Below are 18,813 nucleotides of genomic sequence, written 5' to 3' on the forward strand. Positions count from 1 at the left end.
GTATTTGTTTTCCACAATAATTGGACCTTAGGGAAGGATATTTGGCATTTTGTTAGATATCCAATAGAACCCATCTAATGAATTATTGTATTTTTCACATTTTGTTTGCCATCTTGGTAGTCATTCAGTTTAAGATGTCGATACTTATGTCATATTTGGTATTGTAGGGAATGATTATCAGTGAAACAATTTCATTTATAGCTGTATCGATTAATTTCTACGATGTTGGAAAACGGCAATTGAACAAAGCAGCCAAGGAAAAATCTGTGTAGGTGTATGTGTAATGTGAAAGGTAATGTGTGTTTGCAATTAGTCAGTGTACTAGTAGCTTTCTGTGAGTGTGCAATAGAAGGTGTGGAAGGTCACACTGTTGCACAGCTTGGACTCCAAAATGTGTCCTGTGGTCTCAGTTTGAGCTGTGATGTTGACATGCCAGTTACATATCTTCCCCATTTTAAATGCCTTGACCTGGTGCTCAAGTGTACCTAATTGTTTTCCGCACTGCTGTATTTTGCTTATATTTTCTATCGTTCCATATATAGAAACTAGCCACTCTCCTTTGTCCTTTTACTGGTTTGAGGTTAGATGTTAACTTAAATATTAGCTGAAAATCTGAAACTTTTGTAGTCTACGTCTAGTCAGAATCCATGTCCGGTGAACTAGCGCTAAATATCTTCCAAATTCCTGACATCTGTGCTCTTTGAGTAGCTTTGCTCATGAGCTTTGGTTAGCCAGTAGCTGGCTCTGATCTCAGATCAACAAAGGAGTGCTCCAAAGAGGGGTCAATGTAATGAAGATGATACCTGAAGGCCTGCAATATCCCTGTGCTAATGCCTTGGCTTAACCCGTATGCAGGATCCTTGAATACAATCACATGGTGAGAGCTGGAGTCTAAGGGCTGTATGCCAGTCCCAAGCTTGCTACATTGCTCTCAGTTGGTCCATGGGGACATACTGCAGTGTACTGAAGCTGATGAAAACAATGAAAATGTCTTTCCACTTCACCCTGTGCTCTTACTAAGGTCATTGCCAAGGTTGCCACTGGAGGGTTTCCTCCCTCCAGTCAAGATGTGAGGATCCCTGAGATCTGGGCAGAGACAAAAAAAAGGTTTCAAATCTTTTAAAAACTTCACGTTGTTCAACTTTGCAAGCATCGAAATAGTCTCAAACACCAATACACCAACCGAGGGACTTTATATACAGTATAAAGTACATTTGAAGTTTTTCAGATACTTGAAATGTGTTGTCTTGCCCAGATCTTAACCACCCTCCCCACACGCACACACACACACACACAGTTGTACTGCGACACCTCGTCCACCATTACAGCGTCCAGAGACATTCTACCTACAGCCAAGAAACAGCCTCTATCCCCATGTCTCTGCACTGTACAGAGTCCCTGATTCATCTTCTCAGGCTTGCAACCAAAATGTACAGTATGAGGACTTGGGAGTAATGGAAGAAAGTGGATGAGAGCAACATTTTTCATCATTTATAAAGGCATGCAAACAAATGCTACTAACAATCAACAAAATGTGCAGCTGTGAGCACACAGTTTACTCTGACTATTTCTTTGATCATGTATGTTTTACAGAGTGTCAGCTGGTACAAACAAGCAATACAACGCGATGAGTTATTGCTTAGGCTTAAAAACTATCATACATAATGAAACATCTTATTTATTCAGCAGGAATAAATCCTTGTATTGAAAGAATCCTTACAGTATCTTGGGAGTCTGGCCACAGTAAAACCCAGTCCTAAGGATGATTATTGCTGATAAAACATTTGAAAACTCAAACCAAACACAAACCTAGAATGCCATATAGTTAACCGTTAGCCATAAGAATGAAAATAAATTGGCATGTTGATTCCACATTGTATTAGTATCTTATTTAAAATATCAAATATGTTGTTTCACATAATGTCATGTCAACAGAAAAGCTGAATAAATGACAATGTCCAAACTCGACCACTGGGTGATGCTGTAAAACTTCTTTTTGATTTCATTATACCAGGAAGAAATAAATAGTAACCAGCTCATATACATTTAATATTCACATAAACCATTCACTATTTTTGCTATTTACAGTTCCATATATACATTATAGTGATGTGCAAGACTTGGCAGTAGTGAAGCACTATAGGTGACCCTAGTGCAATACCAAACAGTAAAATGTAAGCCCCACAAATTTTAACCCAAACAAACATACTGTAGATTATTATTAACATATAACAATGCCTCGGGTGTCATAAACCCCCTGGAATTGAGGCACATTGAGGTGATGTGAAATAAATATTTTGAGCAGTTATTCATAGATCCCTGCTACACTTCATTTGGTCTGTTGGGGGAAAATAATTATTTGTGTTAGTACAATAGTACAATACAACTGAGCCTACTTTACAACTAAAGTTCTGTTAAATCCAGTTCTGTTACAAAAAAGCACATGAAATTGCAAATCAAATTACAGTATATACACACACAAGGTAAACACTGAATAATGAATACATGAATACACGCAGTAAAAAGGCCAAATGTGACAGATTTGGAGACTTTGAAGGCTAAATACACCTATTACACAACTACAATCAAACTGCTATGAAGGAAACATCTCTATCATGTTCCCTAAAACAAGAAGCTGCCAGTTCAAACATTGTGTGTGGCATGAGTTAATATGCTGGTCACTATGCTGATTTATGTATCCAACATTAAAAAACATAAACAAGTCACTTTCAACTTTGTAGGGACTCAGTTTGATGTTTTGACATTTCATTTTAAAATTTAGATTTAATGGGTAATTAAAATGTTTGCTCTATTGCAGTCCATTCCTCAAAAGGAGAAACATTTTAACTTCTTATTTTGTTATTCATAGGTAAAGTACATCATAAATTCATTTTCATAAAATAGTCCATTGTAGTTATTTGGAAAATACATCTATTTGGAAAATAATCTATATTGTTCTTAAAAGTGCAATAACATCCATGACAAATGACCATATACCGAATAGCCTATATTCTGGTCTTGGATTCACCACAGAGTGCTGCTAGGATCAAGACAGCGTGAGAAACAGTTGTGCTGGGATTCAGAATAGTGTGACTTCACTGGCCCATGTGGTCACACTGTCACATTGTGTGTGGTAGTGAGGACAGTACTTTGTGTTTTTAACTGTTAGCAGCACGATCGCTTTTTCTGCGAGGGGCCGCTGACCAGCTGGACCGTCTTCTCCTTCTCTCGGTCCTCTTGCTCTTTCAGAATTCTAGTAAACACAATAAAACGTAAAGAAGAGACAGTAACATGAGTAATTTAAACATATGGTTAACCCTATAGAGTGAATAAAATACTTTTCTGCTCATTTCAACTGTATATCTTTGCTTTAAGTACACAAAGTAAAGTGATGAGAGATGAAATTTGGTGCAGACAGTACCAGACCTTCTGATTGTGTACTTTACATTAATAATATTGTGAACAATATCAGATATTTTCATTAGAGAGATGTTATGTGACCGCTTTGTGTTGTGCTCAGTTAATATGAAAAGGCCCCATTGTGCCTCCAGCAGAGAACAAATTAAATATTTGGCTCTCAGTGAATTGCAGCACAGACCACAAATCCCATTTTAAAATGTGTTCAAGCAGACGGTTGTTCCATATTTGGTCTAACACGGTTACTGCCTTTTGTTTTTCTGTTGCATAAAATTGCCCACAAAGGCCATTACTTTCATGGATTCTGCTCACCTGGCCAAATGCACCATGGACTCCACCACATTGTGTCCGGAGCATGCGCTGCACTCATAGAAAATCAACTGGCAATCCTGAAAGAGAGCCAAATGATGATGATGGCTATGATTACCAAAAAAAGAGAAAGGGCTCTGTGATTGGAACAAGCTGTGTGTCTGACCAGTTGTTCCTTTTTCCACATTGATCAAGTAACATTAAAGTAAATGCTGGACTAATGGCTGTGAGAGCACTGTGAAAAATAAGAGCATTTCTCATGTGACAACAGTAGCTCACATGGCCCTGGCCAATCTCCACAGAAACTACAAGCAAGACGCCAGAGGGAAAGGAGATGGAAGAAAAAAAAAAAGGAGAAAGATGAGGATAAAAAAACATCTGCAGAATCAATGTGGGGTTGCTTGTACATGTAACTCTTAAACCCACAATTTTGTTTCTTTTACTTATTCATTTAGAAGATGTTTCCACTTTGGGACTGTGGTCTGATTGACCACAAACCGATGCCATTAGTACAGAGCCTGGAGATTAGCGGGCGAGACAGACAGACAGACAGACAGACAGACAGACAGACAGACAGACCTTGGCTAGTTTCTCGCCCACTCCACCCTGGACTTCTCTCACACTCTCCTTGTCTGTTTTGTTCCCCAGGAGCATGATGGGTATGTCCTCGCCTGCGCCTTCCTATGAAGGGAGAGAAGGAAAAGAGAGAGATGGACAGAAAAGAGATATGATGCTTGTGTTAATGGAGTCCATTAAGACTCAAGGACTAGACCACCAGTTCCCCGGCTTGTTCTCGGCTCCCCCGTGGGAGGCCAGCCAGCCGCGTCATAGACCTAAGAAACATCACGCTTAAAGAACATAGCAAGTGGCCCATATATGTTCTCTCTACATTAATCTACTGGTAAAAAGATTTAATGGTGCATATTTAAAATGAATGTACTCTATTTCTTAGGAAGTCGACAGTCAGAATCAAAACATGCCAAGTGAAAGTTTTATTCCCCCCTTTTAGCTGTTATTGTGCTGCTCAATATTTTCTCTGGAAAGTATATTGTGATAGCGCTGTGTGAAATGTGTGCACCGGGAGGGTGATAAGGTGTCTTACCTGTACGTTTGTCAGCCACTGCCTGACAGCCGTGAAGCTCTGCTCATCCGTGATGTCATACATCACAACCACGCCGTCAGCCTTGCGGAAGAACTGCTTAGTGATGCTGCGATACCTGAAGAGATAGAGGAGGAGGAGGCAGACAAAGAGAGAGGAAGCGTCCTGTCATGTTTTCAGTGGTTCTTCAAAAAAAATCCCAGAAGACACCCTGTGTGCTTTCTGCAAGCTGCTACTTTATACTCCAGCGGTGCGACTTTCAAATGAAGAGGCCCAATGTTTATAAATGAGAAACTGTAGAGGTGCATTCAGTTCAAGATACTCTGACATTTCATTTTGATAGAACGGATAGAAATGTTCTTTTGAATGGAAGTGAGCAATCTAAAGTGACAGATGAAGGACCTTATCAAACTGCCACAGCCTACAACACTGAATTAGAGTTATAATGTGAATGGGAATGTCGTGACTATTAAATGTGAGAACCTCTTTGCCTTCACCTCATGCATTGATGCCTCACCTCTCCTGTCCTGCCGTATCCCACATCTGCAGCGCCACCTGGCTGTTGTCCACAGTTATTGTCTTCACACTATAGTCTATGCCTGCACATACAGACAAGACATTGTTAGTCAGCCCATTCTGGTTCTTAAAATAGGCTACATGATGTAAAAATTTACAAATGTATACAAATCTCAAATCTACACAATGATTTGAATTCATATGATTGCTAAATAATTTGTAAGGTATCAAATGTTTAAAACAAGACAGTTCATACAGAAAAGGATATGCTCAGTCAGATCAAAGGAAGGAAATTTGATTATTGAATGAAATTTGTACTCAAGAAAAAAAGCTAGAGCTGACATTGACAAATATACCGTACACTGTATTACTCACAAATTACTACTTAATTACATACAATAGAACTTCAAAGACTTAACCGAATGACTCAGTGCTTAACTGAATGGCTGTCAATGGTCTTACAGTACTTTCTATTTGTTGCTGTATCTAGCTCTCTATACAAATGTGACATCAAAAAGAAATGCTACGACGTTTGAATTAAGTCTGTTGTTTTCTGAATGAACTCTGATTTGAGGGTTTTATTCTGGATAGTCCACGAACATTTTGTTTTCACCGGGGAATTACAGGACCCTTGACAGACAGTGTGACATCACAAGCCTTTTCATGTGATGCTGTCTGGCCAGAGTGATCTCTGAAACATATCAGGTCTACAATACAGTGGTACAACAGTTCATATTATGGTTCTAAGTTTTAAGTGACTACATGACATATCCTAGTGTATACCATGACACAGTGGGTCATGGTATACACTAGGATAATGTATAAGAGTAAGGGGGTCACAACATATTATGTGTATAGGCCATTTAAAAGTCTATTCAGCTTCATATTGTGACCTTGCATTGCTGACACTGCTCCCTCAGTCTAACTGGAAAAGGCATTTGTAATCTACTTTCCACAGTGTTAAACCAACTGGCACATTTAAGAGCTGAGTAGGCCAACACAATGAGGGGTGAGAGGGCCTGTGGTCAACCACAGGGCTTGGTGTTTAGATGCCTTCGCTCACAGGAACTGACATGGGGCTTGCGTGTGTGTGTTTGTACTACTTACCCACAGTAGCAGAAGTGCCAGGGTAGAAGCAGTCATCGCAGAATCGCCTAAGGAGGGAGGTCTTTCCTACACTAGAGTTCCCCACCAGAACGATCTTGAAGAGGCGGTCAGGTGGCAAGGCAGCACCCTCCTCCTGAATAAACAGAGGGATTATGGGAGCAGGGATTGGAGGGAGGTCATGGGAATTCCCGTTGAACAGTCACCGAAGTGGCTAAGTTCTTTGTGTGGGGTAGGTTACAGCTGGGTCACACATACTGTACATAATCATGTCCTCTCACTGAGAAACTCAACACCTGTCTCCCCCTTATCTATTGCCTGGTTTGACTGGAAAAAAGGGAATCTTGAACATACTGTACTATACAGACTAACCTGGATTTATAAAAAAACAAAGTCAAACAGAAAACTGTCAAGCTAACCTCAGAGGAAAAGGGGAGCTTTCTGCATTTCAAGGAAACAGTCATGTGTAAAGACAACTTGCAGTAACTTTATTCCTGCCCTCTTTAAGCATTGGTCGCAGAATAAAAAGGTATTCACAAACAAAGTCACCATTATTCTATATCAAGCATCCGCTTGTGTATACGTGGGTCACTCGGTGCACACAGGCTTACATTTAGGCTGGTCTCCTTGCCAACAGGCTGACCCCTAGGAGAAGTGGGGGCGTCCCTTTCTCCCATATTTCTCTCCGGCTGTTGCTGCTGGGCAGATGACGAAATAGGGAAGATATCGCTCATCACTAAGTCTATGTTCTCCTCCTCGTCTGCGGCCTCCTCTCCCTCGCTCCACTCCCGGAGCGGGGTTTGGGCCTGACAGCCGTCCTGGAGCAAGTGGGGGAGGTGGTCCTCCTCGATGGAGATGATCCTCTGGAGGTGCCCTCTGTGGGCCGGAGGTCTGACGTCTATCGTCTCCTCCTCCTGGCAGGAGCCATTCACTACGCTCTGCCTCTTGGGGGCCAGCTCCTCCTCATCCTCACTACAGATAGAAAGAGACACACTACAGTTACTAATCGGAACTAAACAGACATCATACATTTTTACAAGTCTTTATTTCTGAAAATTTTGAAAATGAGGAGGCATCACATACTGATGACGCAAAAATAAAGGTCTGTCAAATACATACAATATTTTCCATTTGACACATTTTTTTCATCTATTTTATCAAAACATAAAATAAAATAAAATAAAATAAACATTTATTGTTTTCAGGTAAAAGCCATTCTGCCCGCAGATGATACTGGAGTGCTCACTGTTGGATTGTCAATGTAAATATGGCTTCAACAGAGAAGACTAATGTAATTTGTATTAAAAGCAGTAATGGTTTACCTTTTGAAGATGCTTCTGTTTGTGTGTTTCACAGTATTTAGTAATGGCCTCTGGTTCCAAGCTGGTGTTTTCTTAGAATTCTTTGGTTTCTGTGGAATCAAAACATCAATCATTTTTGTATCAGATTGTGGTATGAGATCCACTGACTTTGGGGGGGATTCTGGGTTCTGGTGATCACTTTCGCCTATTTTTGTTTCTACAATCCTACAAACAGGATACATTTGGTAGATGCAAGAGAAATTCAAATAATCCAGTGAATGCATTCTGCTGTCACACATAAACACATACCTGATAGCACATGTCCCTTTCATCTCGTAAATGTTTGTTCATTTCCCTGGATATGACAAAGAAATATAGATATTGAAGACAGAGTGAAAACAATCATTTTTGTGGCTTATTATGCAATATTCTATCATGTTCATTTTGAAATTCTCCGGCCTTGTTGTGACTGTTTGCTGTTCAGCACTTTACTGAGAATCAGCCCTGATCTGATGGATCTGATCATGTGTCTTGCTCTCCCTCCCCTTCATGAGGAAACCTCATGGGTAAACATGATACATCTGTAGGCTAAAGGTTAGAGAAGTATCTGCTCTGTGCTTGAATCCCTGGACCAGCTATGAAAATATTGGTAGGGAAGTGAGTGCGTAACACTCTCTGCTCCCACAACTATGTTGAGGAAGGCACATAACCCCCAGCTGTATCAGGGGAGTTGGCCAGCAGTAGAAGACTGTGAAATGTTCAGCTCCCAGGTAGAAATGTCTGTAACTAATCGAGTGTTAAGCAGAGCATTTCTGAAAAGGAGCTTACACGCTCAGCAAGTCTTCTTGATAAACAACTTTTGAAGCTCTGAAATTCGTCAGTTTTGCTTTGCACTGTGACCATTCTGGAATAAAGTGAATTGCCAACAATGGTGTAACTGTACATTTTACATTTGTCACAAAATTATTGGTACTTTTTCACTAAACCATTTATCAGCAATGGCAAACTTTTGTCTATTTTCACCCAAATGAAACAACAACCGCAATAAAAAAAAGACAAAACACTTCTGTCACTATGATGTTCTAAAAATATTGAAGCACTGTTGCACAATACAAAAGCAATAGAACACTTGCTGAGCACAGCACAGCGTGGGCTTGCAACTAAATCAAATCGTTATGCTATTCACAAGAACAATATCCATGTCACTTTACTGTATATTGGTTAAATGGTTTAATGCCTAAATGGTTCTCTGCAGTGGGTCCATCTGTACCTCTATTACTCTCCTGATCCATACCTCAGCAGGTCCAGTTGTTTTAGCAGGCTCGCTCTCTCTCTCTGCAGCCCCTCGGTCACTCTGTACATCTCCCTGTGTTGAACAACAATGTATTCACTATTACAGTGGCTCTGGGAAATGCTCTGTGACTAATCTGACATGTGTTCTAGTAACGCTTTATTAAAACCTGGTGAGAAAATTCCAGTTTGATGATGATAACATCAAGCAAGTGGATTAGGCATCGTTTAGTCAAGGTTCATGAGACCATGCAGAGAAAGGCAAAAACAACTAGAAATATCACAGCACTCAGAAATCAGGGCCTAAGACCTCTGTCTTACAAATGCATGTATATTTGACAATTATTAGGCTAAATTTCAGTGGAATCATAAGCATATAGACACATACAAGTCATTGGGAAACTTGCAAGGTACAGCAAAATGGCTACCATTGCTACCAGTCTCTCTTCATGCCTGTCAGTCAGCATTACCAAGTAATTGATTTCTACAGGTGTGTTGATGTTGGCACCATCATAACAGGCAGGCTAACAAAAATACAAAATAGATTTTTTAGCTTTGGTTCACTGACAATACGAATATGAACGGGGTATGAGTGTGTACCACACTGGTGTGTTTTCCTGCCTCTCTATATGTGTGCAGCAAATATACCGCCCTCTTCTGGACACAAGGATCTTGTGATTGAATCTTGATCAAGAAATAAAAAATGAGGGGCCAAATAAGGAAGTTATAAGAAGCCCAGGTAAAAAAAAGACCCGCTACAACTCACATCTCCTTCTCCTCGTGGAGGTGTGCGGACTGCTCCTGCAGCAGACCCAGCTGTTCCTGTGCCAACATCAGCTCTTGGCTGGTGTGTTCCAGGTCCCGTGCTAGCTCGTCGTTCGTCTGCTTCAGCTTCACATTCTCCACCTTGGTCACATGCTGCTCACTGTGCAGCTCCTGGCACTGACACTCCAACTGGAATGTCAAAAAACACACAGAGGAAGTCAAGAAATATTCAGGTTTTATTGCCATGCCAAACAGAGTTGGAAATTGTTTCAGTGCAGTCCGCACAAGGGTTAAACCCATTTATCTGGCTGATATTACTGGATTATGTTCTATCGGCCAGCCAGCATCATCCACTTCAACTTCAGTCTGGAACACCTACAATGACATTTCATTTTCTTTATCATAAAATATTGGCTATCGAAAAATATCAGTATCAGTATCAGCCCTCAAAATCCCGTATCAGTCAAGCGCTAGTCCACACTCAGGAACAAGAAATCCTCAGATAATTTCAGGGAAAATAAGAAATACAGTTCAAGGGAATACAGTAAGAAAAGGACTGTCAAGTGGTTGTTTCTAAGTTTCTTAACACTCCAAGGCTTTAACGGACATTAGTGGGGATATCAAAGGACACAATTAACAGATGGATGATGGTGAGGTTAAAATTAGCCACAAGCAAACACAATCTGATAATATTTGATTAGAAATTACAAGAGCCATTTGAACCATTGTGCTCTGAGCTAAGACAGATAGTGTGTGGCTGATGAATGTACAATGACCATGATAACCCAAAGTCAAAAGATGAATATGATGTGATTAAGAATGGCCAACACAGACTAGGCTGGCACATCTGTGAGGAGGAGATGGCGTAATGTGAGGAGGACACACAGATAAAACTACTGTCCGACAGCAGTCTGCCTCTAAATATAGACCACCATGCTGCCTTTGAACCACAAACCCCAGAACAGATACAATAGGGAGCGTTAACCATGCTAAATGCTTTTAAGTTGTGCCAGCCTATAAACCAGTGTCTGCATGTCTGCTCTGCAGAGACTAGCAGCTTGGTAAAGAGGGGGCATTCAACTGCTGACAAAGTAATTAGAGGTGCTAAGCAGCTCTGAGGAAAAGAGAAGTCCTTGTTGACTTGACCAAAATTAATTTAAATTCACTAATTAGCCTTAAAAGCCTGAGTGGATTTCTGTGAATAGAGGAGTGACAGCACCTATTAACATCCATCAGTTTCTATTAAGGCGAGCTGCTGCTGCAACCGAAACCCATTGGAGAAGCATTGATTGGATGCCTGAGACAAGCATTTGATAAAACTGTCCGAATAACACCTCCTCCTAATTGCGTGTTAATGGAAAACTAATGGTGCTGTGCAAATCAATTAACTTGTGATGTAACCCATCTCGGTTGCCAATTTTTTCACAATAGTTAGATTGTGGTATGTGATGATACCATTCTGTACATTTCTGTCTCCAAAAAATTAGGTGTGACACTGCAGAACAAACCTTTCCATGGCCATAATGTGGGGAGTGAATGCAGCCTTTTACGAGTTAAAACTGTGTATTGAGTGTCACTCAAGAATGTTTTGTGCTACACATATTGTAGAATTTCTATTGTTTAGTGCTTAGACATAGAATTTATGCTATTAAGTTAATTTGTAAGGGTTATATGTTGATGTTAATAGGTCTAGTGATTGTACAGTGGAACTAAATAGCGTTTTAATTTTTTTTATTAGCTTTATTATAGTATTTTGTTACGTTGTTTAATGCGTCTCAAGTGTGTTCCTACTGTGATAGTTGAATTTCCTCAAGGGATAAATAAAGTATCTGTCTATCTATCCATCTGTCTCTAAGTGGGAGGCACTTTTGCTTGCTCTCACTCACCCTCCTCTGTTTCTGGAAGAGGTGCTCCAGCTCTTTCTCCTTACTGGAGAGCTGCAGCTCCAGGTCTTGACTGCGAGACAGGAACCGCTCATAATCCTTCAGCATAGGGAGTACAGAGTGAGACAAGGGGATGAAGCACAAGGTTAGGGGAAGATGGAGATGTATAATATTTGTCAGGAACAAAGAAAGAAGTCAGTCACAACATTAGTAATCTGTACCTGCAGCAGAATGCGGTCTTTTTCGTTTTTTATTTGCTGCTCCATTTCCTCATATAGGCGCTGGATCTCATCATCATGTGTTGCTGCTTTCCTGTATGGTTATATTCAGATATGAAAATATGGAACGTAATGTTAATTGTGTGTGTGTGTATATATACACATGTGCATATAAACCAATTCTGTTTTGGTTTCTGCAATTGTTTACTGAGGGCTAGAATTAACACCCTTTCCCTCCTATTGCTCAAACGTTAATCTATGAAGCGCTCAAAACATAACAATGGATAATACCAGTACGACATAACTACATGAATACAGTTCATTTAAATGATGGATGCACATTAATTAGAGAGCCACTTAACAGCTCATCATCAATCTGGCCAGCTTTAGTCAGCCAAATACTCCTGTGTTAACTCAATAGATCTGTGAGAATGGCTCAGCCAACCCCTAAGCCCACCAAGTTGACTGGTGATCAAATATGTTTTTTTGTACGGGGGGCTTGTCATAACCTCAGTACCCCCCTTATCCAGTGATGTCTGTCCACACTCCATCTTACATCAATGATGTATGCATACTAAAAGGCTCATTGGGAATAGTTTCAAATATAAGTCTTACTTTTTCTCTCACAAAACACTGACATTATCAGATTAGACACCTCTGTCTGCTAGGTTAACTTCAATTTAACCACAGTGCCCCATCATGATACCTGCCACCTGCCTCTTTCAAAAGTAATTCCTCAATTCCTCAATGCCCTACATCTTAAAAATAAGCATATCCATCGATGCACAATTCCCTATTATAAAAAAAAACTACACAAAGATGTCCCTTGACCTTTTGAGAGCGCTCTCCATCTCCCTCTTCTCCTGGTTGGCCTCTTTGATCTGGGAAGTCACTCTGGCCAGGAAGTCCTCAAAGTTGGATAAGAGGTGTGGTTCATCCCGGCGCAGCTGGGCCCACAAACTACGCACCTCACCAGGACTGATGGGATAGGATGAGGTGAAACCAAGTTTAGTCTCACTGTCAGATGTTTTTTTTTTTTTTTTAAATGACATGTACTGTCTTTGGTATGAGATTTCAGTAGGTAGTGCTATCCTTTTACTAAGAAAACTAGACAATGTGGAGAGGATGGGGAGAAGTTGAACTGTGCTTAAAAGACGGGAACAAAATGTTACAGTGGGTTCCCTGAGACTAGGCCAAGGTCAATCACACACAGTCAGATACACAAAGGGCAGCAGGTAACAGATGATAGTGGCTGTCTGTTGGCTGAGACCAGGGCTTTGCTTTTATAAAAGGCAACCATTTGGCCAAGATGTTCTTGGCCTTGAAAAATCCATTCACTATTTAAAAAAATAAAAATAAATCCACTTTTGTCATGACAGCTTCAGTGAAAGCTTTTGTGTTCCAAGGTCTCTTAGCCAAGCATTGGCAAAGACAGCAAAAGCTGCATTCTGAATTCAAACACTGATTTACGTATTGACAACTTAATAATGAACTTAATAAAAAATCTACAACAAAACAAAACTGCATGATGAAGGAATTCAGAAAAACCTAAGAGAGTAATTAAATTTCTACAGGAAACAATGAAATGTGCCTCTCTACCCTAATGGAACAAGTCAAACAAATTTCTGGAAGACTCTTCTACAATTACTGATCCTTAACTAAACTCTGAAGTGAATATCAACTGAGGTTAGTGCTGCACAAAGTGATCTGATCTAAAATGTCAGTATACATCTCCAGTTCTAACCAGGTAGGCGGAAGTCAATAGGATGTACTTATCAATCTGACATCCACTTCCTCTAGGGTTTACTTTTATCGAGTTGCAGTTGTTTGCTAAAGGTGAGTCTAGTCATGCATTCGATGTGGCTCTGCTCTATCTCTTTCTTCCTAACATGACGATGGCTAAACAGACAATAGCTGGAGTTACTAGTGGACTGATAGCATTGTGTGAAATACCTAAGCAGAGAAAGTAATGTCAGCGATGATGATTTAGGCAAGGTTGAGCAGGCTTTTTAAGTGTGATGATTTTCTGGAAATGACAGAAGCTTCCTCTCAAATCCCAAGGTTTCATGCTGCATGTATGTGCTCAAACAGAATATTATAAGGAGATCTGAATATCAAGGCAGTCACATTCTGATACATAGAGGCAGAGCATGGACTGCTCAAAGGGAGAGCGCAGAGAGTGGAAACTTCCGACTCTTGTTTGGATTGCACAGCTGATTTCAGTCTCACGCTAAGTCAACAATATAATTGTGTGGACAAAGGGTTCAGAGATATGAGGTAGACCTCACAACACACAGGCTAACAGACATGCACATACATATGTGTTATGCACACAATCACAAGCAGCACTCACTCTTCAAAGACGTTGCTCGCCCCCAGGCTCTCCATAAGCATGCAGAAGTGTTTCTCCTCTTCATCCTCGCTGGCTGCCAGTCTCTCCTCCCACTGGGTCTGGTACAGGGCCTCCGGTGAACTCTTACACATGTTTGTTTCCCCCATCCCTTCTTCTACAGAAATCTTCTGGCCAAATGCAAATTCACCTAGAAAATCGAGAACTTAGGTGCACATTCAGAGCAAGACTAGCACTATTGATGATACTATAACTTGTGTTTCAAGCACAAAACGGATTAAAAACGTACTGAAGCCAGAGGAGAACTCGCCGAGTGTGAGGTACCCATTGCCGTCAGAGTCCAGGGTATCAAATACATTCTCCAACTCATCTGCACTGAGAGGGAGCTCTCCATTTAGCCTCTATTTAACAAGACACAAAGCACAGCTGCTATTGACAAGACCAAGGACATTAACCGTACTGTAGCTATAACAACTGCTACTTGAGACTTGTAAGGAGAGTCATTTGCAATGCACATGCAATGGAGGAGTTGATGGTTCCTCCCTCTATAGTGGTTCTGTGGGCAGCCGCAATTAGACACTGCTCTAACAACGCAGAATGCATGTGACATACCAAACAACATCTTTAATCCATGATGTATTTGTTTCTCTTTTTTAACTTAACCAGGAAATGTTTGCTGCGCATGCACATTATCGTTCAGTAGCACACTGCTTCACACTCATGCAGCTACACACACACTCACACCTGGGAGCTTCCCAATGCTTTGTCAACGGCCCGTTGCCTGTATGACATTTTGAGTAGAGTTAGATGCTTTTTGAGAAGTGGATAGTGACACTTGCTCCCATACCAAGAGGTTAATCCAGGGGGATACCAGAGTGAGAACCACCCAAAAGACATTCTGCCCCTGACAATAAACCTGAAAAGCCAACATAGCCACACCTTTGTAAGCTGTGAAGGCTTGGTTTTTGGTGCAGTGTTTACACACACGCTCCGAATGTTGACTGAGCCCACCCATAGTATCCAGGGTAGGAAAGGGACAGCATCTAAGACTGTCAGCTGCTAATTCCTTGTAAATTCTGTTATCTGGGCAGAACATATCCCTAATGTCAGCAGTGTTCAAAGTGTGCAGAATTTTAAAGCTTCCCTGTTGGTCATGGTGTTTACAGTTATTGTCAAGACGTGCGCATCAGCAGAAAACACTGTGGTTAAAACATTCACACAAAATATCTAAGCAATTTTTAAAAGATACTGCATAAAGGATGCAATTGATTGTAAGCTGTACTTCTTATTTCAATTTCTTATGTCATTCACAACTTGAAGTTACCTGTAAACTATTACATAATAATATATAAAAATAATATAATAATTTTTCAAATATATTTTAAATATGTTTTTAATTATTTATTTTAATTTAATTTTTTCCCCTCTTCATCATAAGGAGAGACTAAAAACACTGTACATAAATTGCATATAATTATTCCCTTAATTGCAATTTTGGCTAAGTTACGTAGGACCCAAAGCTGTGCAGAAAATTTGATGCACTGTAGTGTTAGGCTATATTATAGAACAAACTTTCCAGTACGTTCACAAATTGCCATCTGAATAGTGAAAGGGAGAGGGCCACTGTCCAGCCAGCCCTCTAATTTCCAAGCCATTATCATAAACACTGGATCAAAGCTGTCTCTCTATGGAGATATTCTTGTCGGAGCGAGAGCCTACAAGTGCTTCATCAAAGGATTACCCACAACAGGGATGAATATCCGAGGGGCAAGTGAATCTGCACAATAATGTGAGTGGAGGAGCTGCATGACAAAGCTTCCGCATGGCTCTCTGTGCTTGGCTCACACTGTGGCTCGCTCTCGGTCTCTTTTATGCCATATTGAATAAGAAGCATGTCCATGTCCTGTATCCTGTTCAGCATCATTAATGAGCGCACAAACAATCCCTGAACTCTATGCCCAGCCTGGCTGAATAAGCAGTTGTTTGGCCTTAAAAATGAGTACAAATCTAAGGTGGATTTGCTACAGGTGTTCTTGATGTCTATGTAAACGTGATGTGCCCATTGTCTAGGAATAGGACCAAACTGTACTGATATTTCATTGATTGATTAAAAAGAAAAAAATGTGTTCTCCACAAGTTATTAAACTCAATAACAAAGGTGTTTTTTATTAATTTCCAGGGTATTAAATGCATCTAATTGTTTGCTGATTGCTTTGTTGAAGTAAAACCATCTAATTTCATTTAATTAATTCCTTACATGAAACAAGGATCAACCTTCACACACTAATTTAAAACATTACAGCTCAATAATGTAGGTCCCATGGCAGCGATCTCACCTGCATGTCCCGTCGGGTGATGAAGCCCTTGTCCTCGATGTCGCAGATCTGGAAGAACTCGTGGGTTTTCTCCAGGATAGTGTTATGTCCCCCGTCCCCATTCTCGCTCCTCCGCCAGTCACTCTCGCATCCACCAGCCTCTTCGCTGCTTCCGTGCCGGTGCCGGACAGTTCGGGCCACTGTGGTGGTAGTGGTACTGGTAATGGCACAGGTAGCAGTAAAAGCTGCCATGGTGCTTGTGAGTCTGTTTACGTATGCGTCTCTCCCCTCCGAGTCCTTCACATGAGCCAGGTAGAGGCAAAGGAGTGGAGGGAAGAGATCCAGGAGAAGTGGAGCTTCAGGCTGCTGTACATCAGAGGCTTGAAGCAATGTCACTGCTTGTCATCTCTTAGCAACCGCCTCTTTAATTAGTCGAGGAGCGCAGCCTAGGAGAGAGACAGAAGGAGACACTTCTGTTTAAATAGCTCCAACCCCCCCCCCCGCCAACAGGGAATATACTTTATGGTTGTACTATATGATGCAGTACTCAATGTGGTCTTATGTATTTTTAATTTAATGACGAAGTCGTGCATCAAAAGAATGTTTCATTCCAAAAGAACAGTATGTCAAAAGCTAAGTATGAAATGCATAAAAAAAACTTTAATCATCATCAATCATAGAAAAAGATGAAAAAACAAATCATGGCTATATCATTTACCATAATCTTCAGCAGTTGAATCAATCAAGCATTAAAAGAGCAGGCACTACAGAATTTAACTATAGTGTATTGCACATATCATGATACAGATATCAGACATACAGTTTCAATCAGTTATACCAGTAAACCAAATATGCCAAGAGAGTTTAGAAACGTCCCATGAGTGTATACAGAAAGCAGATGGCTACATTCAAAGTCTTGGGGTTATCATGATCTTCCTTATTACATTAAGTAAAGTTAAATATTCATTGATATTAATAAAAAGTTGACAGAATTGACACTGCCTAATCGGAGGATCTACCTCATCTGGTAAGCCACCCTTTCTTTTCAGACACACACGCACACAAACAGGCACACACACACTCTTACATAATCAGTCTGCTCTAGATATGGTTGTACATGTACACAGTGTTCAACATGGTCCGCTGTGTGTTGTACACCTGCAAAAGCCCGCTGCTCTCCTCCTTCCTTCAGCGACCACGACCCCTACGGCCGTTGAGACTGATGCCGTTTGACAAGCAAAGCCAAAACTGAAAGAAAGTTGTGGTATGACTGCAAGGGTCCCGTCTGCCTGGAAATATTGACTGGTATAACCCACACAGTGCAGACTGCGTGTGCGCTGGTTTGGAAGACTGCTCTCCGGAGGCTGTCGTGCACCATGAGTTGGTTTATTGGCCGAGTCGATTCAGGAAGAGAGCATCAGACAGTGTATCAAATGACCCACACAAATATAGATATGTGGGCCTCGAGTAAGACCGACAGATGGAAAAAACAGAGAGGCAGACATCGCACACACCCACATACACATACACACACACACACACACACACACACACACACACTAGGGCCCCGTCTACCTCCAGATAAGTACAATCGTAACTGCTCTCACCAAACTCACAAAAGCAAATATCTTATTTCAGAATTCAAATGTCTTCTGCAAGAAGTATTTGAATACAATTTTAAGTAAAGATATTGCAAACACTATAGCTTCAATTGTTTATTTTTATCTTAGACATTCAAAGCCATATTTGACACCATACAGAATTTGCTTCCCCAGTAATGAAATAAATATTTCTATTAAAGTTGTATAATTAAAATATTTGTTTTGAGAGGGTTAATTGAAGAAGAGCCTAAATACTTAACCAGTCTCAAAATGCTCTCTAAATTATCCTACTGTATATCAAATATTTGAAATTTCTGAATACAAAGCTCTAACTCTTTGTCTAGCCTACACGTCATGCCTGCAAGTTAGAGCTTAATCATTGTGCAACATAGAGCAAGCGTGAAACGCCTCACGAGGAAAGTCATCAACCCACAGCAAGCGTGGCTTGTGTGTCAGCATGACAGAGGAAATAAGAAAGGGAACTGAGGTGAATTGTTGCTTAGAAAGAGAAATTAGGTCTATATTATGCACACACTAATACTACATAATATTGCCTAATCTTTACAGACTAGCTTATTGGCTAAAAGCCATAGAAAGGTTTATGGCACTTAGCAATAGATTTACATAAGCGATTAAGATAATTCC

General features: G+C 40.5%; 1 protein-coding gene across 1 annotated transcript; it reads right to left on the minus strand.

Annotated features, from left to right (window-relative positions):
* Positions 1-1,504: 1,504 nt before the first annotated feature.
* On the minus strand, positions 1,505-17,000 carry cracr2aa (calcium release activated channel regulator 2Aa). Its single transcript, XM_078283068.1, has 17 exons — positions 16,589-17,000; positions 14,542-14,653; positions 14,256-14,442; positions 12,734-12,880; positions 11,906-11,996; positions 11,688-11,783; positions 9,803-9,990; positions 9,041-9,112; positions 8,056-8,101; positions 7,768-7,856; positions 7,057-7,417; positions 6,449-6,581; positions 5,343-5,424; positions 4,829-4,943; positions 4,306-4,407; positions 3,730-3,806; positions 1,505-3,253 (listed from the first exon to the last, which is right to left on the minus strand). Exons 1-17 carry the CDS (start codon positions 16,817-16,819, stop codon positions 3,166-3,168), a joined length of 2,217 nt encoding a protein of 738 aa, XP_078139194.1. The 5' UTR covers positions 16,820-17,000; the 3' UTR covers positions 1,505-3,165.
* Between the last annotated feature and the right edge of the window lie 1,813 nt (positions 17,001-18,813).

This window comes from Centroberyx gerrardi, chromosome 4, assembly GCF_048128805.1.
Source record: "Centroberyx gerrardi isolate f3 chromosome 4, fCenGer3.hap1.cur.20231027, whole genome shotgun sequence".
NCBI classification, from domain to species: Eukaryota; Metazoa; Chordata; class Actinopteri; order Beryciformes; family Berycidae; genus Centroberyx; species Centroberyx gerrardi.